Here is a 26,188-nt window from a genome sequence, read left to right as displayed (position 1 = left end):
AGATAATCATTATTAATTAACTATGGATAACAGCTACTTAATGCATCCCTCATGCCTTTGTCATGAAGATATTTTACAGCCAAATGCTTCGGGGAGATTTTGGGATGCCTTTGAACACTCAAAATAGGGTTTAAAGGGAACAAAAATGCTGATTTATAGTGTCCTTTGTTAAAGTAGAATTTATTTCTAAAATTACATTTATTGAAGACAAATATCAGAACGATTGGGAATGATTCCGGCTTATTACCTTATATTCAGGGACTCTTCAGTTATTCCTTTTGCCTTCAAAACAGGTTGCAATGAACAAAATCTAAACAGAGATGAGAAAATAAATCAATATGGTCTTTAAACTGGTTATTATTACCTGTAATAATCACTGAGGTTTAATCCCCAAGGATGCCAAAGCACTTTACAAACTGAGGCCCCTTACATTCAGGACAGCACTTCAAGTCAATGGGACATCTGCCATGTTTAAGGTTAAGTAGGCATTTACATGCTGTCCTGGATAGGGATGGACTTCAGCTTAAGTGCTTCCTGAATCAGAGCCTTGAACTGATATTCAGTCAACAAAGATAAGAAGCACTTCATCCATCCCTAAAATGCAACTGCTTCTGGGGTAGAATCTAGCTGCTGGTTAATTGCCAGCGGATATAGTATGCAGCATTTTAGGGCAGGTTTCCCTATCTAACTGAAACAGCAAGGTGAATTTAGATAGGAAAAATGGTTCCAAACCTGCAGTTGTTACTTAGGCAAGGTTTCACTCGGGCCTATCCATAGATTTTAAGGCCAGAAGGGATAATTTTGATCAACTAGATTAAATGATCATAATGATCAATCTAGGCCACAGAATTTCACTTGGGAATTTCTGCATCATGAGTGTTTTGCCTTGGTAAGGACAGCCAAATTATACCTAATGATATTACCAGAGTTGCAGTTTTGCCAGGCCATCATGGTTAAATTAAAGTGGCTGATATAAAGCAATGTGCAAATCATCCACTTTGTACTCTAATGTCAGCAAAGGAAAACGCCACCAGGACAAGGCAGGTATAAAAGAAAAGCCTTCACTCCTAGACAAAAACGTCACTGTTTAAAAAGTCTTGTCAGCTCTATTTATGCCAAAGATTTAAAGTAAAGGCCAGAGAACCAAACTCAGCTTATGTTCCTAATGCTACTTCAAATATTCTAAGAGAAAAAAATCATAAGTAATGCTCCAAAAAAATTACAGCTCTGCAAGGGGAAAATGACATTGGCCAGGAGGGATGATGTTTTTCTTGCTTACATTGAACCATCCAAAGACCCAGGAGCTGCAATTTTAGAGTGAACCCTTAGGGTTGCTGTTTGGGAGACGCATATGAATGGGGGGGAATGATGCCACAAGTGTAACACAATACCAGCTGCTGTGACCTTGGTGCTACCGTGCCAGACTTAAGCAGTAATTACCTCTTAAAGGCTTTATTCCTATCACTGTCATGGAAGACGAGAAACTTGGAATAGCCGTTTTTGAAGAATATTTCCAAGGCGATCTCCTGTAAGGATAAACCATTTGCACCGTGAAGACCCCTGGTGCAAGGGCTAAGCAAAAGCATAGAGAAATGTATCATTTGCCTAATTTTACAGGGTTTTCAACAGTAAGGGCCAATTTTTGTAATGAGCTCTGTGTGGGTGGGATCACGGGGGGCAACTTTCACAATATTCCCAGCCCAATATGCAAGATCCAATGGGCTGGAGAGAGTTCAAGAAGCAAATGCAAACTTCAAACCTTTGGCCCATTGACTAGTTAAAACAGGTCTTTTACCAAGAAAGTTCACCCCTTCCTAAACTCTGAATCAAGCTCAAAGGAAAACCTATGAGACATCTCCTCCAAACTGGGTGGATATTATGCTATTCTTTAGTGAAGCTTTAAGTGATTAAAGTTGTCTTGCCCCCCTCCCCCTGAAAATATTGACAATTTGTTTATAAAACTATTATTTATGCTGGGCCAAATCACTTTGTGTTTTCCACTTGCTCTACTAAAAGCATTAATATTATTTATTATCTCCACTGCAATAGCACCTACGAGCCCACTGTGCAAGCTGCTGTACACACAGAACAGACAGTCCCTGCCCCCAAGTGCTTACAATCTAAGTATAAGATAAGAGGCAATAGGAAAGCAGTGATTATAATAACAACTCACAAATGCTCTATGGCAAGTTAAGGGTCTGATTCTGAAAGGACTTCTGGTGGGATTCTCATTGCAAGATCAAGGCTAAAACAGACTGAACTGAATGGGCAACCTTGATGTATTTCTACTAAAGGCAAAGGAGTTGCAGCCATAATGACTGGAGCCAGTGATTTTTGGGGGGGGGGGTGAATAGTAAATTTATCCAAAAACGCATGGGGGGGCACTAAAAGTATTCCTACATTCGGGTTGAATCTGGCTAGTAGTTTTGTCTGAAAAAAAAATTCAGTGATGTCAAAATAAAACATTTTGACATTCTGAAACAGAATGCGGTTCTGTTGAGAAACGTAGCTAACTGAAAGAAATAGGTGAAAAACACTCCAAAAAAGTAAATGAAAAGTGTGGGGGGAATTCATTTTGGGTCACACAAAATGATTCACTCTACTTCAATTATTTTTGCATTTTTTCATTTTGACAAAAAAATCCCCAAAACCCTGAAACGATTCAGTTTCAGTTCAAACCAAACCAATTCTTTTGTTTCATATATTTTGAGTTGTCCCCCAAACGGAAAAACCCATTATTCACTCAGCTCTAGTAGCAGTTCAGGTTCACTGTCTAAAAAGTTATCCCGCAAGAGTAGGAGCAATTGAGCTCTGTGTTTTCCTTCCTTGTGTGTCTAAGGGAGCTGAGCACTATTGAAAATGGGTCCACTTGTTTAGGAGCTTAAATCAGGATTTAACGGACCGATTTAAGGCACCCATTTTCGAAAATCTTGGCCTGAATTATAAGCGACACGTCTCCATAGCAATTCTTCCCTGGTAATACTGATTCAGTTCCTGAGGAGTCATACACTAGAATAACAGGGCTAACACTTTGGCGAGCAGGGACAGAAGTTTCCAACATCCACTGCTAGCAAAGCAGAGATGGGGACAAGAACAGTACTGTAGGGGCAGAGAAAGTCCAATCCTGAGGGGTTATAATGCAAATAGTTTCTAGCAGAGGCCATGGGGGGGGAGACATGGGGGGGTCACATGGCCCCCCAGATATGATGTTTGGCTTGTATTGAGCATGCTCAGTAACTCTGCTGCAGCCAGCTGCCCTCACTCTGCCCCCTGCCCCAGCCACCCCCACTATTAGCAGGTAGGGGTCATCTCTGGTTCCTAGTCATAATTTATCACTTTTCTTGCAGCTGTTTCCCAAACAACATGGCATATTGACACCTACCTGTAGAAGAAAGCGCATCAGATGTATCTCTTTAATGTCACTGTATGCGTAACGGGAACATGCCTGATCTCCCATGCCCTGCTCTTTGTGGCATAAGCTGAAAATAAACGGATCGGTGATGCTGAAAGAGGTAAAAACAGAAATGTGTTTGAGATGGACAAGAACAAGCAAGGCCTTTGCAAATAACATGCTGGATGTGGGGGAAGCCCCAGGCATAACCCTATATACAGCCACCACCACATAGTCTAGGAGCATCCTCCATCCATGCACAAATGGCTTTATGTATGTTTCTACAGAGCCTGGTATCTTAGGAGGTCTGTGATGTCAGCCAAAGCATGGAAGGTTTTGAACACCCTGAAGGCAATTTCATACTAGATCCTGAAACAAAGAGAGAGCTAGTGGAGCATGAAGGTGTGTTTGGTGTGATCATGCTTTTTGGGACATGCAAGTGGACAGCAGCAGCATTCTGTACACGCTGTCTGAAAAGCGGTTACACACAAAAAGTCCGCAGAGAAAGGATTTGCAGCAGAGGTGGGAGGAGATGGAGGTCTGGATGAAGTAGAGCCATGGCCAGGGGATGTTGTTGACCACAAAGGGCTGCACTCTGATATCTTTACCCCCATTTGGTAGTACCTTACTTCTCAGATTGACTTGAAAAGGTCCCATTGACTTGAAAGGGTCTTCACATACTACTCAGTGTGAGGACAGGTATAATAATCAGGTCCAAAATGATCACGTCCTTTAGAAGAAATCCAGTGAAAGCATGAGATGGTGTTTTCCCAGAAGCCGATCTGGTGACTATTTGATTCATTCAATCATACGGACTCATCCGATCACTAAATCTGATCCGGTAGGAACTGGATGTAAAGCAGTGACCATCGATGCAGAGTCAATGAGTAAAAACAAGAGTCACTCACTTCCCAGTGGACTCTGAGCACAAACACACCCATATGCATCCACAGAGCATGAGCAGAAAGCCAGCCTACAAACCCATTTTCAATAAAACAAGAATCATAAAAACGGTGTCAGTGTGCCAAGTATTAATTATGAGCCTTTCAGGCCTTGGAGAAACAAATAGGAACTTTTCAACCAATGAAGCAAAACACTCTTCTAAAGAATGTTCCATATGAATAAAAGATGGGAGAGATGAAGAACCAACAACACTTAAAGACACCACAAAAAGAGAATAATTTCCATCTGTAATTTCCATCTGTCTTCCTATTTCTCTCGAAATGCTTAGCACATTTTGGGGTGGTGCTGTAATATAAATAATAGCCATATCCAGTAAAACAACTCTAATTGCTAAGTACTCCTCACTCTAAATTATGTTTGGAAAATGCTTGTTACTGATAAGCAGGTAAAGACCAATACAGCTGAAGGTGGAAGTCCAGTGCTGGTATAAACCCTTCAGCTCAGTCTGTGATATTCTTACTCACACTGAGCAATAAGTACCTTCTTGTCAAGTAGTGCCATTGATTGCAGTGATACTACTCATGGCAAAGTAAGGTCTATTCAACAGGAGCAAGGGTATCGCAATCTGGCCCCATGTAATCCAGGTCCTTGAGGCACTGTCCTTGGCTTTACGTCTTGTTGAGGCATCTGAAATAAGCGAGGGTGTCTTTCCATGCTGCCCCAAGGTTGGGTGTGGACGCAGACACTGGAATGTGGTCCCTGAGCAGCTCCCAACAGAACTCATCTGTGGCTGTTTGCAGGACTCCACAGTCCTTCCTTTTAGGATTCTCTCATTGCTGTCCATTCCTCCTTTCCCTGGATCCAGATGGAGTCAGGGGGTTTATTCCTGAGACAATACCTTACTGCACTGTATTACGTAGAGAGTCCTCTGCCTTAGTGGGCTAGGAGCACAGGAAGAGATCTGTGCTGTGACTAGCTGCCAACCTCTCTCAGAGGGGTCATAGCTGTGCAGGAACCCTCAGTCTAGTATTGTAGCCCTGGCTCACACTCCTCTCCTCCTGCCGGTTGGTCTCTCTGTCACAGGTCTGTCTCACCTTCAGCCCATGGACGGAGGTGCTATTATTAAGAATGGCAGGAGTGATTTGGATAAAATCAGACCCTCTCCTCCCCCATCATGAACCTTTACTCAAAGCTCAAGCTGAGCCTTCAGGCCTCACAAAAGGTTTGGTTCATTTTTCTCACCCAGTTCCATTTTTGCAGCTGCTTTGCTTTTTCTGGATTCCAGCTGGGACCAGACATGAGAAAGTGGGTTCCCATGAGCCATTCCAGATGGATCAAAAGCAGGAAGCAATGGTAGCATCCAGCTCCAGAAGTCCTGTCTCAGGCCACGTTTGGAGCAGCATCGTGACTTTGGAGTGCTTCTCCACACTGATCAGAACCTCCAGCCCCTTTGGCCATTTGCCCCTCCTTAAAGATTAGAAGCACCTTTGCAGCTGGAAGAAAAGCACAGTGGGCCATACTCAATGCTGATGCACACCCTGTGCAGCTCTCTGAAGTCAAAGGGTTCCCAAAGGCCGGGTGCGTCACTTCTGAGCTTGGCTAAGCGTGCCTGCAGGAAGGGAAGAATGACTCACCTGGACAAGCAGTGCTTGGTGCAATAAATCTCTTCAAACTGGGAGAGGACAAAGTGCTCGCAGATGTAAAAGTGCTCTTTGCCAAGGAGAAGCACCCCTTCTGATGCCAGGTGTCCTTGCACAATCACCACGGAGTATCTAAATGTAACCTAATGTGGAAAGAAGGAAGAGATATAGCCAGCACTTGGTAATACACTTCGCCTGTACTGTACACTGCTTATCTAGTTACCAATCAGGCCCCCTGGCTGTAGCATCTGAGCATCTCGTAAACATTAACCTAGTCTCACAGCATCCCTGTGAGGCAGGGAAGTATGACCCCTACAATACAGAGTGGGAGCTAAGACACAGAGAGTTGAAATGACTTGCCCGCACTCATACAGGTATATCTCATGAGTCTCTGAACTACAGAAGTCAAAGCCTTAGCCACAAGGCCATCCTTCCACTATGAACCAACTCAGCATTTATACCTGGGGGACACACACACACACACAAAGATGTGCTGGTGGAAGGCTTCAGAAAGGATAGTCTGAAGGCTGCAGTATTCTATTTATCCACTGAACAAATATGGCACAAGCTGCATCAATGCAAGATTCCCCCAGTGTTCCTCACCCCTAACCTAGCAGATTCCCCTCTGGGAATCAAAAGGGAAGTGAGTCTCCCTGGCTCACTTCTTTCTTGGTCTCCCTCCTGGGACTGTCAATCAGCGGGGCAGGTAGTGCATGTTGTGGTGCTGGTTTCTGTGGCCTGGATAATTGCCCATTGGGAGCTGACTTGAGACCAATTCATTTCGCTCGGGCCTCCCAACAGCAATCAGATGGTAATAAGTCATGGTCAGCACCAAGGTGCCATTTGGCTGCCATGTACCCAGAGCCTTGGCAGGAACACCGGACAGACAAACCGAATGAGGTTTCCAAACAGCAACATGGCGGGAAAATCCTCCGTGTTAAATTAATTCTTGTGGGGGCACCTACAGGCAATGAGCCATAAGCAATGAGCCATGGCAAGAAAATGAGGTTCTGCGTGTCCCCAGATTTGGGGCCAGCTGATTTCAGTGACCCCCGCCATGAACCTGACCAAGACCCACTGATGCAAAGGGTAATTAGCCCCCTCTTTAACTAACACACAAACACACACCCATTCACACAGATGGGAACTCCATACAGAAAGCCCCCAGGGTACTGCTGAAGTTATCAATCCTTTTTGTTTGTAAAAGGATCTTTATTCACATTACTTTACAGAGAAAACCAGACACTCCTGTTGGGGTCCCAGTGAAATACATAGCTCAAAAAGCACTGCTGTGGGATTCCAAGGAGCAATGAATGAACTGGGAAAGCAACTGATATTTATCCCAATATTATCCAAGCTATATGGCCGGCTGAGCCAGCGAACCCAGGATGGAAAGTCAGGAAGCACAGCCTCTCTTGCATCTGAGCTTCTTTGACCTGTGTTATACAGAAGGTTAGATAAGAGCAGTGACACTCAGACCGCAGTGCTTCAGGAGCCAAATTAGCAATCAGCATTACACAAAAGAGCCACAGTCATGTGAATTCATTGTTTCATTTACTAGAGTGCTATAGATTCATATTTAAACAGTATGACGGGAAATATTTTTATATATATATAAAATATTTCCCGTCATACTGTTTATATATATATATATATATATATATATATATATATATATATATATATATATATAAATAAAATATATATATAAAATGTATTTAGTATTCTCACAGCAAGATGACTGATCAAGCATTATTATTTTATCAACTATAATTGGTTAACAACATAGTAAAAGCATCCTGATTGGTTAATAATGAAGTCACCCAGTGTTTTGATATCATGTGCTGCAAAGAGCTGCAGGAGACACATTAAAGAGCCATTTGCGACACCCGAGTCTTAGTCTGAATATCACTGGATTAGATGATCACAATGGTCCCTTCTGGCCTTAGGATCTATGGGATTCCAGTCTCATCACATTTAAAATGCCTTTGTTTGAGATCAGTTCTAGAAAGGGCAAAAGTTTTGTGTTTTGTTTTGTACCCCTCCTGAACCAATTCACTCCACTGCAGGGGTGCTGGAACAGTTTGTACAGTGGGGGTATTGAGAGCCATTGAATCAAGCTGCAAACCCTGTATATGATGGAAACCACTTCAAGCCAGTGGGTGCGGCAGCACCCCTAGAACCCCTAGTTCCAGCACCTATGCTGGAATTTTACTAGAGCTACCCCGACCCACAACCTCCCATAGTCTGGGAGACCTGTAATCCAGATCTGGATTGCAAAATTTTGCAACACAAGCTCACCCTGAATGAGAGACGGCCTGCACAGAGTGCAATTGAACCTGAAATGGATGTAGGTGACGGGACATGTTCAGAAACCTTCAGAGCTGTTTTTGGGAGAACCTCTGCCATTTGAGATCCAGTGTCCCAAGATCAGCTCTTATGAGATTTTCACCTCCTTGGCCCCAAATGTCATGAAACTGGTTTGTAAGATTTCATCCACATGCAGAATGGGCCTGGAAATAGTACTGGTATCAGTAGGCCAATGGAATTCCCATCCTGATATGGTCAAGGTACACAGATTAGACCTGACTCTCCTAAACTTGGATACACCTAGGTTTTTCCCTGTAGGACCTCTCTGCCTTCACACCTAGTTCCCTCGGTCTCAGAGACACACATTCCTGGGACCCATCTAGCATAGCCATGAGTGAGAATAAATAGCTCTGCATCTTTGAAGGTGCTCTGAGCACCAAACATTAGGGTGAGTCGGTGGAAGAGCCTAGCATTCCTGTGTGTGGCCCTGTAATCTGTTACAAGGCCCTTTCCATTTCTGGATTCAACACATAACCAAATTTGTATGGGTGGGTGAAGATCCTCTCCCCACAACCACCAAAGGGAAGGTGAGCATATGGGTTGGTCTCATCTCTCATTTGAAAGCCTTTATTCCACAGGTTTATTTGCTTGTTTCTTTTAGAGGTACACCATAGAGCTGGTGAATTCCTGTACTGAACAAGAAGCCATTTAACATCATCTCTTTCTTTTGCGAGGCTGGTTTTCTCATCCGGATGTCTGAGGCTGGGAAGAGAGGCTCTCACAGCCACTGGGGTGAATGAGGTTAGTGATACACAGGGCTAACAATACCTTTTTCTCAGATATGTCTCAATCATGGAAGTCCTTTCCTCTCTGCTGGCCTAAGCCAAGGTTATAGCTACTTTACCTAATTACCACCCCTTCACTCCACCCAGGACAGCCAGTACCCCAAACTCTTTCCTCCTTTGATACAGACTTTATAAAACTCCCAGTCCTGAACCACTTTGCCAGGAAAACTTGTTATCAACCCACCTCTGGAGCTACTGATTACATTATACAAACTTTGTATCTCACACTTTCTGTATGCTCAAGAGTTGAGTCTTAATTACCATTCCACAATTATGCTGGTACAGCTACGCCCAGTAGGTAAATATGTTACTGATTTAGTTATATTGATTTAAAAAACCTAGTGTGGCTGCAGTTATACCAGTATAAAGGTGCACTGTATCCGCTTAAGTTTATTCTCCATTCTGTACGGGAGTAGCTATACAGGTATAGGTCACCTTTACACCAGTATAATTGCATCCACACTCAGGGTTGTAACAGAATGACTACACTGATAGTTAAGTGGTATAACTTTCTAGTGCAGACAAGACAGATGGAGAGGTGGGAAGCAGCATGGTGGCAGAGCACAGAGGAGGAGCTGCAACTGGTGTTGGTCAGAGTTGGGAATGTGACATGCATAGGACAGGAGGAAAGGCCAGCAGGGGTCATCAGCTGCAAAACCAGCCTGGGAGGGTCTGAGTAACAGCATTAGAAGGGTTGGAACCCCTCAAGAGTGCTCCATCCCATGGCCCTGACATAGCCCTGTGGGCAACATGGGGTTAAAAACTAGACTCACTTGGAGCTCTGTTACAAACTGATACAATCAGAAGGGTGTGAAGGTGGGGGCTCAGTCTGCAGAAGATCAGCCCAACAGACTTGCCCCAGTGGTTTTTGACATGGTGGGAATGCCACAGCCCTATGGCCTCCAAGCTATTCCCAACCTAACTATTCACAATAGCTAGTGGTGGTCATGGGGGGGAACGCACCCAATATTAGGTCCTACTGGTGCTCATGGGGGTGTTTTGGCATGGCCCCTGGAGGAGACCATCCAAGGTAGGGCTGGGGCAGCAGGGCATCTCTCTCAGATGTGGGCTGGCGCTATGAATAAACAGAAGCACTCTGCCTCCTGCATTGTCAATCTGATATCTGTCACCAGCGCTAAATGCACTTCATTTAAAACAACCACTGCCCTCCAGCAAAATATATTTCCATGTTGTTAAAAATAAACAAAGCCCTGGGCTGAGGTATTTCTTCCCAGTCTGAACTCAGAGCAAATTTCATTCCCACCGAGTAACAAAGATCTGACAATGAAGAAGTGTACCCACTGGGACATTCGTGTACCTACAGGGCCCCAATCTAATGAGGTACCAGCCAGCCTGAAATTAACATAGATTAAATAAACTTCCCCTTTTTTTTCCCCACAACAGAATCGAGTTCACTGGTTGCTAGAATCATTAATCAATGATGCAAAGGTGACATAAAATAATTGAATAATTACCTTCTAAGGTATTGCCTAAAGGAAGGCAACTACAGATTGTTCCGCTCATTCAGACGCAGGAAAGGAATTAGAGCAGATATCATCTAGAGGGTAAAGGTTTGCTACTTTTTTTAAAAATGAATCTATTTAGATTTAAACAAACACCCATATGTCTAACCTGGAGTCCAGGGGCCAGTTTTTAAAGGTATTTCAGTAGACCTGGTAGGAACCGGAATTTCTGTGCCTCAGGGAATTTGGCATTTCAATTTTTTTTCATTCCAAATTGGACCAAAAAGCCAAAAATTTTAAATTTCCAGGGAGACAAAAGGTTTGAAAAAAATTTCTTTCAATTCAATCAAAATGTTTCATTTTCAACTTTTCAGTTTTTTTTATAAAGAGAAGATAAATGTCAAATGAAACATTTAAAAATCAAAAATCAAGACATTCCATTCCAAAAATATTGAAGCAGGATGTTCTGACAGTCTCAGAATCCTTCCTTTTGGATTTGTTTGTTTTTTCCAAAACAAAATGTTATCAAATGGATACCCACCCACAACAAGTATCCATTTCAATGGAACGGCACTTTTCCAATCATCAGTTCAACCAGTTAGGAGCCTAGAGTCAGATAGGCACTCAATGTGATTTTCAATAGCTCCAGAACAGGTTAGTCTAACTCCGATAGATTTCAATGGGATAATCTGGCCCTGTGGGCCTCTCCCCTCAGCTAAAAGTATGACACAAAAAAACCCCAGAAAACCACCACCACAAAACCATCAGAGCAACAAGTTCTCCACACACAACACCAGGGGGCAAAATATTTTACAGAGCAAATCCCATTTTATACATTTTCCAAACAGACCTCACACACCCAGACCCAGAGATCTGCTCAGAAAGACAGGTTTTGCATTGTGCCCAGAAGGCCAGCAAATTCAGAGGCAGGGAGGAGAATGCTCACCTCTCCTGCCAGCAGTTCCCTTCCCCTGTATGCCAAAGAACTCCAGCTGGAGCACATCTGCTTGGCAGCATGGCATGGGGAAAGGTGCTCTGTCAGTTAAGAAGGTCGTAGCCATTTAAGGCACTACTAGCTCTGGACAGTGGTATGTGGCTGCTTCAAGCACCTCATCTGTCCACCACTAAAGGAAATGAAATCTATTTGACCCCGTCTTTAGTACTAGGGGCACTAGTCTGAAGTTCATCTTTTTCTGAGCTATCACAAGTACTGAGGTTCTGCCAAATTAATTGCTGCCATCATGACTCCACTGAAGTCAGTGCAGTTACCCTGGGGAAGGATCTCGTCCATGCACACAGCTCTTCCCTTTCACCTTGTAACACGGGAGTCCTCGGGAAAGCCCAGGACACAAAATGTAACAGAAGTTCAGTGCTGACAGTCGCTGGGATCCCCCCCAGCACTGCTCACACACTGTAGAATAGAAACCACGGACTAAGGGGGGCATGCTGTCTGGCTTGGCTGACTTCCTCAGCACTGCTCAGTTCTGTTAGGGAAGGTGTTATACACGGGGTGAAAAAAAACATCCTGTAAAACACACATAGTTGTGCTTGTCCCACCCAATTCCAGGTCCCACTCTCATATACGGCCATAGAAACCTGGGGCCATGCACTAGCTTTGATTTCTGTGCCTGTAACCAGCCAGCTGAGCCCTTAAATTCCCCCCCTCCCCCCAGAGAGTTCCCTTGACTTCATGCCCCTTAGCCACTTGGTAATAACCTTGGCCACATCCCCCCAGCTGGATGTCTTGCTATCGACTCCTCCTCAGCCTTGACCACTCTTGCTGTGAGTAAGACTCAGGGGCAGCTGTGCTAAGAGCCAGGACTGTCACTCGGGATAGCTGTCCAAGATCTGGGGTCTGTGAGAAGCTCTGCAGATTCAGGGACGAAGAATGGCTCCACAAGCCACTGCAGTGCTGGAGGGAAAGTCTACAGGGCAAAATGCCTCTCGGGGCCACGAGTAGCAACATGGACCACATCTTGGTGCTCCTCTACATTGTCAGAGCCCTGGCTAGCATGCTGAGCTGGTGAGCATTGCTGCCCGAGCTAGTGAATCCCTGTCCTTTGCGCTATTAGCCCAGCCACCCAGACTCCAGCTACCTGCTGTGCACCAGTGCTGGTGAGGGAAGGGTTTCCTGGCTCCCCCTCCAACCCAGAGAGATACACACAGGGCCAGCCATGATTTGACAGTGAAGAAAATAAGTTCAAACAACAACTTTGCCCATCTCTGGCTCCTGCTATCTGAGGATCTCAAAGTATTTTGCACACATTGATTAACACTCAACCCCGCCCTTCCCTGTGATGTGGGTGGCCATTGGTATCCCCATTTTACAGATGGGGAAACTGAGGCAAGGGGCAAGACCTGACTTTCTCCAGACCAGGGATTGAACCTAGGTATCTTCCTTTCCAATTTTCGGCTCTGATAACTATTCCGGCTTCCTGTCTCCAGTGTACTTCAACACTGTGCAAACCCCCCCACAGCTCTGTCCCTGTGCTGTGGTAGCTCATAATGGTTCCCCTGTGAAAACTGCCCGTGTCAGTACCATACTGAACTGGCAGGTCCCTGTGACAGGGCTGGCGTACCTAGGAACTCTGGCTGCATTGAAGTATATGCAGGCCAGCCCTATTTGCCCCCAAGTATTAGTGCTCTCAATGACCTCACGGCAGTTCCCCGCCAGAAGGGATGCCCTGACTGACTAGCTACAACTATGTGTCCAGCTCCCTGATTTCTGCTACTTGCTTCTATTGTCCTTGGCACCTTCAGCCCCTTTTCAAGGAAGTGCCTGGTGCTACATCACTGCTAGGCCGTAGGCCTCTTGATAACCAGACACATTACCCACTGGTGCTTGAATTGCTTCTCGTCTCAGGTAACTCGCTGGCAGTTAATGGCTTATTTCCTCCAAAACTCACAATCTCTCCACCAAAGAGAAAATTCCCCCTGGATTGTCCTGGTCAGCAAAGCTGTGCTGTTGCTCCTCCTCAGCCTGGGCACGCAAACAACACATTTAATACCCTGGCACAAGTAGCCAAGGCTTGCCAAGAGCAGGGCAACATTCTGGAGCAGGGGGGCTCAGGCTGCAGATGTGAACCCGACACATGTACAAGAAACAAATCTCCCCTGCTCATCTGGTGAGCCAGGGTTATTAAAGGGTTCGCCCAGGGAGAATAGGCTGGGCGGGCTCACGTTGTATTTCTCTTGCATCAACCAAGCAATCTGCACAAATACAAACACTCCCTGCTGCACACACACATCCTTCTCTCACAGCCATCTTACACACAGCCTCAGTGTACTGTATATATACACACACAGCCTAACCGCCCCCTATCCCACACACACAGCTTCCCTCATAGCCAACCTACACACAGCCTCAGCGTACTGTATATACACACACAGCCTAATGCTCTGTCCTCCCTACACACCTTGCACAGAGATTTAGATACACACACATTCCAGCACATTACACACACTTACTCCAACATATAGAAAAACCCTACACTTTGCCCCCCCCACACTTTCTATAACTAGAGTGCCAATTTCATCTGTTGTGAGGATGAGACTGTGACCTAACTCCTGGCCCTGGGTAACGACAGCGGCACAATGCCTTCACTGCTCCCCACTGCACTCACAGGGGGCAAGTAATTTTCTGCAGCCCTCCAAAGGATGCAGCTACTCCCTGCTTGTGTGGGACTCTACTTGCATCAGAGGAAAAGAGAAGCGGGTGCAGCAAAAACTTCCCCCACTGACCCGCCTCTCTCCCCTCTCTTGCTAAGGGGAAAATGGCCACTGCATTGAGCCTGCTCTCGCCTCCTTGCATTCAGACTCAATCTCCGCAAGCAGCTCAGAGGGGTACGTGAGCATTCAGGCTGGCCTATACCCACCTCCTCCTCTGTGCACCCAAGGGGGGCAGGTGACAGTGATGGCACACAAGACATCTTATCCTTTGGCAGTGCAGGAAATATGGCTTTCAGATCAGGTCCCAGCACACAGCAAATGCCTGCCAGCCTGGGGCTAGGTGGAGCTGGCACGAGCGGATTGCAGACGGTGTTACTCACCTGCAGTGAGGGCAGCTAAATGCTCTATGGTGTAGCGGTGTCACACTACAGCAGAGAATTTGCCGCTGTGTATAAAGTGAGGCTGTGTAGTTGAAAATGTTACAAAGGTTTCTCTTTGATTGTGCCACAGCAACAAAACCCTTGTAAGGTTATAAAACACTCAGTGCTTTCCAGAGCCACTGCAACCCTGCGCTGGAGCAAATCAATCTCCTAGCTGCCAAGGCATCGCAGTGACATCTCTCTGCAATACGGTAGGTAAGCCAGTTCCACTTGCGTGGTTAGAGCGCAAACAGCTCATGAGACAGCCATATACTAAGTGAGCACAGAACAGCTAATGTCACCCCCTACTGCTTTTTTTAATACTCTGTCAGTTTGGCAATGTAGTGGCTGCTGCTGGAGGAAAACGTCTGGCATTTCTGATGGCTTCCCGTGGAGTTACACGGAGGAGAGCGAGAGCCTGAAGCCTCTGAATGAGATTAGGACCAGGCATGGAAAACATGTTTCACATTTTCATCCCCTTCTCCTTCTGCTGGGGATGGGGAACGTTTAATTATGGTGCCTCGTTTTACATGGTACCTACAGCTCAAATGGGACGGGGAGGCAGCGCAGTGGAGAGACAGAACGTGACTGCTGTTTATTGGGAAAGTGCCACAAAAATCTATACAAAAAAATAAAAGCTCTCTCTCTCTGTTAGAGCTGGCCAGCAAATAGAAAATCCCTTCCCACAGAAAATTCTGCTGTTCTGAACATTTTTACACCCTGAATGATGATGAAAAGTCAAAACTAATTTCTTGCAGGGGAAGGGATTTCAGAAGAACCAAACTGGAAGGCTGTCATCAACTTCACTTTCTCCGAGGTGGGCAGCCGGGGAGCCATAGTTTCAATTGTCTTGATGGAAAATGAGCCTTTTTTCAGTAAAACGGAAATGCTCCCCGAGGAAGTTTTGAAGGTGTGAAAAGGATGTTTTCCATCAGAAAATCATTCCAGTGGCAAATCCCCAGCCAACTCTAATCTATCCATATAGAGTCTCCAAAGTGGAACATTTTGATCACAGAGAATGTAAAAATCATATTTTTCACGAGTGGCTTTCACTGTTAGATGGATGCAAACTGCTGGGCTTCCCACACTGAAGGGCCAAACGCCAGGAAAGGACCCACAGGAAAGAAGCACGTACAGGGCAAAGTGGCAGAAAATAAAGCCATAGCTACTAAACGTGTATGGGTCTCTCAGAACTCCCTGGAAAATGGCTAATCCCTATCTCTTTCCCACACCAAGAACTGGCCCTTCTCTTAGGGTTTGACGATGGCTATCGTGGGAATCATCTGATGGGGAGAAGTAAGGGTCTCTGATTGTGGAGGGGGGTAGGTTGGGGCTACTGGGAGGAGCCAATTCTGCCTCACCTGCCCCTTGCCGGGACTCCTCACGTCTAGTACATGGGCCACACTGCTGGATCCTGTCCTCTCCCCAGTCCTAGGAGGCATCATAGGGAAGGGCAGCATGGTAAGAGTGGGAGCCACGAGGCACCAGCACTGATGTGGCCAGGTGTGGGACACAGGCAGGGAGGGGACAGGGAGGCTGTGTGCGCGCTCAGAGAGTAGGAGTCTGCTCGAGCACACCTGGGGGAGCGGGAAGGGTAGCGGAGGGCTGGCTGAGGGCATTAAAGGCATCTCCTCTTGGAGCAGCAGAGAAGAAAAGTGACAGCGATTTGACCATCATTTCAAACAGCAGCTATGGCAGCAATGAAGTGTTGCCTGTACAAAACTGGCATGTCCCAGGACAGCCGGGAAGCGAGTTAAATGCAGGGCACTGCACTGGGGACTGGAAAAGGTTTCTGGCAGAGAGGAATCGAGGAGGAATCTTAGGGACCTTGAATGTAGTATGTCTGGAGCTAATGCTGACCCATCCTATCTCCCAGCTGTGGAAACCTTCCCTGACCCCCTAGACATGGGCCGCTAATCTCCTTGCTGAAGGTATGGGAATAGATTTCCAGCAGTGCCACCAAAAACTACAGTCAGTTTTTATTGCCCCTGGTGGTTAAATTTAATGTGATATTTGCTCTTCCAGGGCCTTGAAGTACAAGGGGAAAGTCAAATAAATAACCCACCAGGGTAAATGCTGATTTTGATTATTATTATTATCTGTACTGTGGTAGCCCCAGGAACCCCAGTCACGGCCCAGGACCCCTGTGTGCTAGGCACTGTACAGACACAGAACAAAAAGACCTTACAACCTTGTGTGCACTTCAGGAACATGTCTTCATGTCTGGACAGTGTCTAGCAAATTGGGCACTCCCAGGAATACAAATAAAAGAACAACAATGGTGCAATTATAGGCTGTTCCCAAGTCCCCTAACACCCACCGTCCATGCCCAGCTCCACCACAAAGTGCCTCCTGCCACAAAAGATCTTCCCGGTTTGTCAGACAGTACCTTTTCCCTCTTAGCAAACTCCTGCAGGATAATTTGTCTTTCCACACACAGTTCCAAGAAGTCTTCTGAGTGGAAACTTTCATGTAGGGCAGGGAAGAATGTCAGCTGGTTACAATCCATTCCCCTCTCATCCATCTCCCTTTCTGCTCCATTTAGCATCAGCTCTTCTACATCAATATAAAGGAGATCACAGTTTTAGTGGCAGCCGGATGCCACGAACAGCAATATTAGACTTTCACCCAATCTGTTCTGCCTAGGGAAATGGCATTATTTATTTGCCAAACCCCACTCCCCCCAATGGTTAAACTAGGCAAGAGAGGAGTGAAATCTGTTAATTGTTAGGGAAGGACTAACTAGGAACTGGCCCCAGCGTTCAGCCATAACTCAAACTGAGCTCCGATAATAGTTGAAGATTGGAAAATACTGAACAAACATGTTTATTTCCATGTTTGTACTAGCTCCGGCTGATACCAGAAGTACTTAAAAAAAATCAAACAAGAGGCTGCTCAGATGAAACTAGGAAGGACTGGTAATTGTAATATCCTGGGGACACACACGGAGCCCAGCGCATGTTGCAACAGAACATTGGGAGTTCAGCTAGTGCTGTGCAGACACTCATGCAGTGTAGACATGATCTGTGTGTATGTTACATCCCTTTCCCCTACCCTTGATTTGCCTTCTCTATTTAGACTGTAAGCTCCTCAGGGTAGTGACTACTTAGTACTCTGTACAGTGCCTAGCACAAAGGGGTCCCGTTCTCCGTTGGTAGCTAGGTCCTACCATAAGAAACATACTTAATAATAACAGTTTCACTAACCTACACTAAAGGTTTGCCCCAGTGCAGTGACACAGGAAGCTGAAATGTATCAAACCAAAAGTTTTTACACCCCAAAAATGGCCTTTCTTCCTAAACAAAATTTTCAGTGACTTTTTCACGCTATTTCATTTTTCACCAAAAAATGTATCCAAACATCTCCAGTACTGACTGAAAAAACAAAAAACTTGGGGAAAGAAAAATTTGGAAAAAATGTCGACAGTTTAGAAACAAATGAAAAAAATGGCTCCATTTTGAACCCAGGGTAACAGAAATAACTTTGAAAAGTCAAAAAAAAATTGGGATTTTACCCCCATTTTTTCTCCAGCTCTTTGAAAGTCACAATCTCCTATTATCATTCCCTGAGCCAATTAGTGCCCTGTTCATTTCCTTTCAAATGATATCTTAAAGGGGTGTCTCATAGCACGCAGCAGAGGATGGAGAAGTAGTGAGTGCAACACAGAAGATGCTGCTATAGAAGGTAAACATTCAGCAAACAACAGTTAACCTGCTGAACACACACCCCTTAAAGGCAAGTACTTTCCAGTCCTCTCTGTGAGGTGCCTAAATCTTTGATTTTAGGGTCGGTTTCTGGCTTCTTCTTTCTCCCACTGGCCACAGGACAGTAATGAAATCAGCATCTGGTTGAGTGCTATGTGTAATGATACCTTCAATTTTACCCTAAAAAATTCAGATCACTTTAGACAGCAGTAGACTAGACTTGCCACCATATTATAATCCCCAGGCCAAATTTAGACCTGGAGTCACATCTGCTTACTTCAGCTCAAAGTTTGGACCTACGAGCTCATTTTCTTCTATGAATCAGTTTAAATATTACCTTGATTTTCTCTGTGAATTGGGATAGCTTCGTTAACCTGAAAAGAAAACAGCCATCACTAGAATGGAATAAGCTGGGTGGCAACATACCCCAACACCAAGCTATGGCACAGATTGCAGACTCAGAGCTGAGTTGCAAAGAATGCATTGGAAGGGATCCCAAATGACCAAAACAACATAAAAATAAACATTCATGTGCTACAATCAAAGGGGAAAGGCCCACACTCTTCCTAAAAGTGGGACCTCATTGCTGACTCCTGAACAGTGCCAATGCCAGGACAAAGTCATATTCTACTCTACGGAAGGGCTGCAGAATTGGAGCTCCATTTGTAAATCACAAAGACAGGAGAAGCGAATATTCTGAGATGCTCAGGCTAAGTCCTTCTGCTTCTTGAGGATAGGAGCTAGCACTCAAATCCTTCAGTGATGGGCAGTGACATAAGACTCGATAAGATAGTTGGACACCTGACTTGGACTGCTCTAATTCCACAAGCAAGACTCATTTAATCACTGTCCAGATCCAGAAGGATGGTCAGTCTGATGCACTGAAGCCTGCGGTGGCAGAGTAACCTTCTCTATATTGGACTTCAGGATACAAAATGCCACCAGGAGGGCATGCTATAATTCTGGGATACTGCAGAGAGAAAGAAAACATGTCTAATTGTAAGATCTCACCAGGCAAGAGTGTGCATACCATGAAGGTCAATCATTCCACTGCTACTAAACATGTAGCAGCCTCGCATAACCCCCTCAAAAATGGCTAATCTCAATGGATTCTGTAGAGAGGTGGAGTGGCCTCTCCAAATTTGAGAGCAAGGGACCACTACACTCCCTCTGGTGGGTGGAGCCAACCTACCCTGCCCCCCCCACCCGAAGTATGTTGTGAGGGGGGGTGGGTGGGGGAGAACGACAGGAAGTATAAAAGAAGGGCCCTGCAGCTCAGTTGAGCAGGAGTCAGGAAAGGAGAAGGACTCCTCCACTTTGCTGCAGCACCTAGGAGCTGAATCTGTGCTCTGCAGCACCTGCCCCCGGAGGAGGCTGACCTTGAAGAGGAGTTGCCGGGACTGCCATCCGCTGTGTACCCAGAGGATCCAGAGGACCGGGGGATTAGAGAGGTACCAAACCCTAGGGAGGTAGGAAGTAGCCCTGGGGCAGCCAACGACTGTCTGGCTAAATTGCTGGCTGACTGACCCTAGGTCAGCGTGTTGCGGCTGGATTGCCACTGACTTCTCTGCCACTCAGGCCCACTGACAGCAATTCCGGGCCTCGGGGAAGAACAGTCAATGGGCCCCCTAGAAAGGGATGGCTGAGGTTTACGACACTACTTTTTATCCTATGGCTATCCTTAGAAGCCAATATACGCAATTTGTGGCGATGCTTGATGTAGTTAACTTTTTTTTCCAGTTACAGCACCAGTATTAAACAAATTGTGAGCCTAAATATAAGATGTAGAATTTGTTATTTTGAATGATGTATTTAAATAAAATAAATAAATTATGGAATGAAATTGGAGAGAGTCCAGCAGAGGGCAACGAAAATGATTAGGGGGCTGGGGCACATGACTTATAAGGAGAGGCTGAGGGAACTGGGTTTATTTAGTCTGCAGAAGTGAAGAATGAGGCGGGATTTGATAGCAGCCTTCAATTACCTGGTATGAAATTAATTCTTTATAGTATATGAAGGATCCCATACAGTACATATGCTATGGAAAAGGAAGTTGAAATAAAACATACAACACAAATTTTCATTGCTATGAAAAATATTGGCCTTTATCTGATCTTGAAAGGAAAAGTCATTTGTATGCATGTGCTGAATGTGGGGCTTTGTATCTTTGGACAGAGACCGATCTTATTTATAGTGATTTACTGAACTGCCTGAAAACATCAAAGCTAAAGACGCCTTCCTGAATATTGCTAAATATTTTTTAAGATACAAATATGTGACGTGACAATGGCATTCACTGAATTGCGTGTGTGTGTGTGTGCGCGCGCGCGTGTGCGTGCGCGCGGTGCTGCGCCGTGCCTGTGCCGGCTGGTGCCCAGTGAGCTGCTGCCGGCTGCGCTGCTGGGCACACTCTTCTGGCACGGCTAGGGCTTCCACATGCCCAGCTGGCTGCCTTCACTGCCGCTGGTACCACCCTGTGCACGCCTAGGAGCCCAGCGGCCTGCCCAGACAATTTAAAAGGGCCTGGGGCTACCGCAGCAGTGGCCAGGGGACCCTGGGCCCTTTTAAATCACCAAGGCCCCTGGGCAATTGCCCCTTTGCTCTCCCTCCCACCCCCGTCAGCGGGCCTGCTGCCACTGTGAGGCCCTGGGCTGGAACGCAGTGGAGTCAGGCGGGCTGGCATCCTCCCTCCTCCTGCCATCCCACCCCTGGGTGGCAGCATCCCCACCCTAGGCCAGGAGGCCTGTGTAAGTCTACCGCCCGTCATGCTAGGACACTAGAGTGTTTGGGCGCTCACCCCTACCTGAGCCCCTAGACTGTGTGTTTGCTGGCTGCCTTAAGCCTACAAGCCGAGGCTAAAGCCTGCTCCCTCCTGGGCCCCATGCCAAAGGGCAAGAGCCCTAACTTTTAATTGCTTTCCACCCCAGCTAAGAGGCTGCGAGATAAAGACTGCTCACTGCCTTGCCCTGCCCCGCCCAAGGGGGCGAGAGGGCTAGACTGTTCCTGCTGGTTTACCTCTGCTAGCAGGCTACCAAACTACAGACTGCGTGCGGCTCGACCCCGGCAGCAAGGCCCAAGCTCAAAAGTTATTGCCTAATACAAAGAGATGGAGTGGCCTCCCTCCCCACTTGAGAGCAAGGGACCACTACAGTTTCCAACCTCGAGGACCATGGCCCAGTGAGTCAAGACAATGGGATTAGGAAAGGAGGACTAGATGGGCGGAGAGGATTAGAAAGCCACATGCATAGAGTGTTATTTGTGGGTTATTCCACGGGGAAAGGAAGATAGATAGAGAATTTGCACACCACATCCAAAAACTTGTTACCTCACTCCTCATTCGCATCACTGCCCCATGGGCCCTCTCAAACCGAATCCTCTTCCGCATCCGTTCAGGCCCTTCGTACCCATCGAGACCCCACCGTGGGGCTGACAGCCCCGATATGGCTCCCCACGGGCCCCCTCTGGTGAACAGCTGTTCCTCCAGCGTGGTCCAATCTTTCGCCGCTTTGCTGTAACCACACTGCAGCATCTGTAGGAAAGAATCCCTCGCATCACTCCGTCACGCTCCACTTTCCCAGACCACCTGCAGCTGTTCTATCTCTGCAATCTCAATGGATCTAATGACTCCGATGAGTTGGGATTGGGATGGAACCCTCCATGGAAACCCCAGACACGGCAGGAAGAAGTGTTGCCAATCCAGCAGGTAGTGATCCTCACTGAACTCTACATGATCAAGTCTAAATACTGGAACTCTTGGAACCGCATGGAACCATCTACATTTCACTGAATAGCAATACTCAGCCAGATATATTTAACCCAACATTACACAAAGTCACCAGGTAAAATAGGAAACACAAAACTATTTTGTAATAAAATATTAAACAACATGAAATAACAGATATTGACGTTGTCTGAGATGAACATCAAAGTTTATGCACCTGTGCTTGTCCTGTTCAGTGTGTAATTCCAGTGACAGCAAATGTTGATATTCACCAAAACACAGGCAGTATCCATACCTTTACAAACATTCTGAATGTCTCATCAGAAATAGCTGGAAATCTCTCCATTGTGGCCATGAATTGAAGTATACCCATGTTGGGTTTTGTTTTAAACTACTGTTCTGAAGGGGAGATGAGATTAGAATTTTAGGGCATAAAGTGCTTACTGAGCTCTGATGAGCCAATCGGGAAGCAAAGAGTTGCATGTGGGATTTAACTGTCTGTAAATCTGAGTTCCATGAAAACTATTATTGACAGCTGAAGAGCCAATCAGGAAACAAGGCCAAATTCTCAATCACACTGGCATCGATGTAAATCTGGACTAGTCTTTAAATTACTCCAGTGGAAATGAGGACAGACCTGGGGATGTGCAATCTGATTGGTGATTGATGCTACTCCACAGTACTGTTACTCACACAGGAGGTAAATAGAAAATTACTGACTCATCACATGACTGTTTTCAGCCAGAATATTTCGCCATGCACTCTGCAGGCTGTATATACAGTAGGGACAACATCTCATCTCTGACACAACATTGCATTGCCAGGGCAGTCTGAGAAGTTAAACAATGTCATCTTCACGATAGAAACAAACTACAAGATCTTCAATCCCTTACCTGTACATGATCTTTGTACAAAGATGCGTACAGCTCCTGCCCACTCCTTCTGTACTTTTCCATACACGACACAAAGCCCTGGAGGAAACACCAGAAGACATTGTAATGCTCAGCAACAGGCACTGCATGCACAGGTTTGTTGGTGGGTCAGAAGCAGAGTTAAGCAACCGTTGGTCACTCAGGATTTTATGAGTGTAGAACAGGTGGGTTTGGGGAACTCTCCAGAAAGCAGAATGATGAGGTGATGACAGGAGTTCTTCTGTTTACAGCCCATTAGAGCAGAGCAATGAAAAGACCCCTGAGTGAGCACAAAATATCCATGAACTCAACACATGTGTTGGCCCTAGAATTATTTAGAAGGAGAAAGAAAGTAGAGCAAATAAGGCAACATTTATACACAAACCAATATTCAGGCTTCCTTTGTTTAAATGAATGAGATAACAGCACAGGAATAGTGCAAGATTAGAAATATTTTTTCTATTCCTGCAGCACCGAGAAAACCCACCTGAGGTTAAGGCCCCAGCGTGCTAGGTGCTGTACATCCACCCAATAAGAGACAGTTCCTGATCCAAACAGTTTACAGTCTAAATAGATGGGACAGACAAGGGAAGGATTATTATCTCCACTTTACAGATGGCCAATTGAGAGTTTAAGGACAATAGTTGGAAAAGTGCCTAAGTGATTCAGGAGGCTCCATCTATTATCAAAAGTGATTTAGGCAAGCAGGAGCCTAGGTCTCATTGATAGTCAATAGGACTCAGACTCCTAAATCACTTCTGAATATAGGACTTGGACTCCTAAGTCACTTAGGTGTTTTTGAACATTTAACTCTAGTGGTGTGTCTACACTGCCTTGGAAAGCAGGAGTCAGGCTCTGACCACCCTCTCCCTCCAGCAGGGTCTTCGGAGGTGGGTCCTGAGTACTCCCTGGCCTAAGTCAAACTGATCAGTGTGTGGATGGAAATGGGGCTTGGGCTCAAACCTGAGTTATAGCAGTGTAGACATATCCTAAGTGACTTTCCCGAGGTCACATAGGAAGTGTGTGGCAGAACTGGGAATGGAACCACAGCTACTGCGTCTCACTCCTGCACTACACCCACAAGGCCAGCCTCCCTTCCTCCAGGCAGGAGGGTTTGGATTTGTCCAACACAACAATTAATCTAACACCACCTGTCTATTTCATTGACATTTTTATCTGAATGCGTCTCTCAAACTCAGCAGCTCTGTGCTAGTCCAAGGAAAGTACAGCCGGCAGGTCAGGAGATATGGGTTGCGTTCACAACTCAGCCAATAGCTTGCTAAGTGACCTTGAGCCCGTGCCTGTGCACCTGCCTGTGCCTCTGTTTCACCATCTTTGAAATGGGGACAAAAATTCGGACCTCGCAAGGAGTTATGAGGCTAAATGCATTAATGTTTGTGAAGTGTTATGAGAGTCTCAGGGGTAGGGGGTTAAAGAAACATACTGGGCCAGATTCTGGGCTCACTTGCACCCATGTAAATCATAGATCCACAGATTTTGAGGCCAAAAGAGACCATGTGATCATCTGTGCAACACGGGCCACAGAATTTCATCCAGCATTTCCTGTGTGAGTTAAAACTTCACTTTTAGGGAGATCTCCAATCAGGAGTGACACCACCCAATGCCATGTAATTAGGCAGGAGGAAAACTGGTGTCATGTGAGAGCAGAATCAGGCCTAAAGTATTCATCATTATTATTAGAACCCCTCAAACTTTTGCATTAAACTCAAAGCAAATCCAACTTTCCACTTTGAAATGGCAGGTTTAGCCTTTTGGCTGCTTCTGAATATCTGGGTCCCAGAAGGGCTGTGACATGAAAATGCTGCTTCCAGGATATTTCTAGCCTGCTGAGAAGCATGTGGGATCTCATGAGGGAGCAGGCTGAGGAGAGGGAGCAATGAGGAATTGATGGGTGCTGCAGAGTTACCCGCCTGTTCATGCTAGAGGGCCAAGCTAAGTACTGTGACTTGTGAGTTCGCTCCTTTTCCCACTCAAACATTAATCATATAGGCAAATGCCCCTACGTGGCCTCAGGCAGGGTAACTCTTGGGGGGGGGTGCAGTACCACAAACCTTCCCCATCCCTACACCTGCACACACAGACACACAAAATTATCTTGAGGGATACATAAAACCTTTGCTTGAAAATGGTCCTGGCCGCCCCCTGCTCTAACTACTAGGCACTACCATCCGCCTTTTGCAGCTAGATGCTCACTTGCTTTAACACCTTCCATGCTGCAAGCTCTTTGGGGCAGGGACTGTCTTTTTGTTTTGTGTTTGTACCACGCCGGGCACCATAATGTCCTGGTCCGTGACTGGGACTCCTAGGCGCTACCACAGTACAAATCCTAAATAATATAAGGGTACCTGCGTATACAACAGGTGCCCCAATGTGGCAGTTACACGCACACAGAATAGAGATGCTGTTACTTGTAGATAGTATTTAAGCAGATGAAGAACTTTTTCCCCCTTAGCAATTATAGACGGCAAGTTGTAGCCAGAAGATGGCTAGACAAGTGGTTTGCTGAGCACCTGAGAAGTTGCAGGGAGTATCGCAGGCAGTGATTTCTTTGACAGATTGCTGGGGCTGGCTGGGACAAACACTGCACAAAGATCTCAGAAGTGCAGGGCAAGGTGAGGAGAGTACTCAAATGTATTGAGCACAGGAGAATACGATCCTCGGGCAAACTGGAAGAGAAGAGGGAAATACCCTGCTGCCAGGCACTGAATGCACAGACTGTACAGGTGACGCTAAGGAGTGCTACTTTCAGCCATCTCCTACAAATAAACCACTGACTGCAGAAAGCCTGACTATCATGCAAAGACCTCCATCCCACCAGAACCCACATACAGTGCTCTTCCAGGGGTCAGGGAGGTCAGATTGCACTGAGCTGAGTGTACTAATCTCAGCCCTTCTCACCAAAAGCCATGAATCAGATGGGTAACTTTTAAATGCATGGACTCAGTGCCACATGGGCAGCGATTCCTCAAAGCAAACTGCCTAGCTGCTGCTGGCGCTGTGCTATAATTGAGTTAACACACAAGGTCTATGTGGTGCCGATTGCTGCTGGCAGAGAACCAGTTCTGTCCCCCTGCCGCGAAGTCCCATTTAGTGGCGTTTCCCTGTAGGAAGCTCCTGTTTTACACTGATGGAAGCCATTACATTTTGTTTGTGTGAAGCATCATTAAACCTGTAATCACAGTTGCAGCCTC

General features: G+C 46.0%; 1 protein-coding gene across 4 annotated transcripts in view; it reads right to left on the bottom strand.

Annotated features, from left to right (window-relative positions):
• The window catches only part of WDFY4 (WDFY family member 4), a 254,443-nt gene that overhangs the window by 74,449 nt on the left and 153,806 nt on the right, over positions 1-26,188 (bottom strand). For all 4 annotated transcript variants that reach the window (XM_038410907.2, XM_043518469.1, XM_043518470.1 and 1 more), the window contains exons 41-48: positions 22,959-23,036; positions 21,670-21,873; positions 18,682-18,718; positions 17,030-17,196; positions 5,929-6,077; positions 3,383-3,503; positions 1,441-1,526; positions 248-310 (exon numbers count right to left, since the gene is read on the bottom strand). In XM_038410907.2, coding sequence (XP_038266835.1) covers positions 248-310; positions 1,441-1,526; positions 3,383-3,503; positions 5,929-6,077; positions 17,030-17,196; positions 18,682-18,718; positions 21,670-21,873; positions 22,959-23,036 — 905 coding nt within the window. The remainder of the gene's footprint in view (positions 1-247; positions 311-1,440; positions 1,527-3,382; positions 3,504-5,928; positions 6,078-17,029; positions 17,197-18,681; positions 18,719-21,669; positions 21,874-22,958; positions 23,037-26,188) is intronic.

Source organism: Dermochelys coriacea, chromosome 7 (assembly GCF_009764565.3).
Source record: "Dermochelys coriacea isolate rDerCor1 chromosome 7, rDerCor1.pri.v4, whole genome shotgun sequence".
NCBI classification, from domain to species: domain Eukaryota; kingdom Metazoa; phylum Chordata; order Testudines; family Dermochelyidae; genus Dermochelys; species Dermochelys coriacea.
This window is presented reverse-complemented; position numbering and strand designations above follow the sequence as displayed.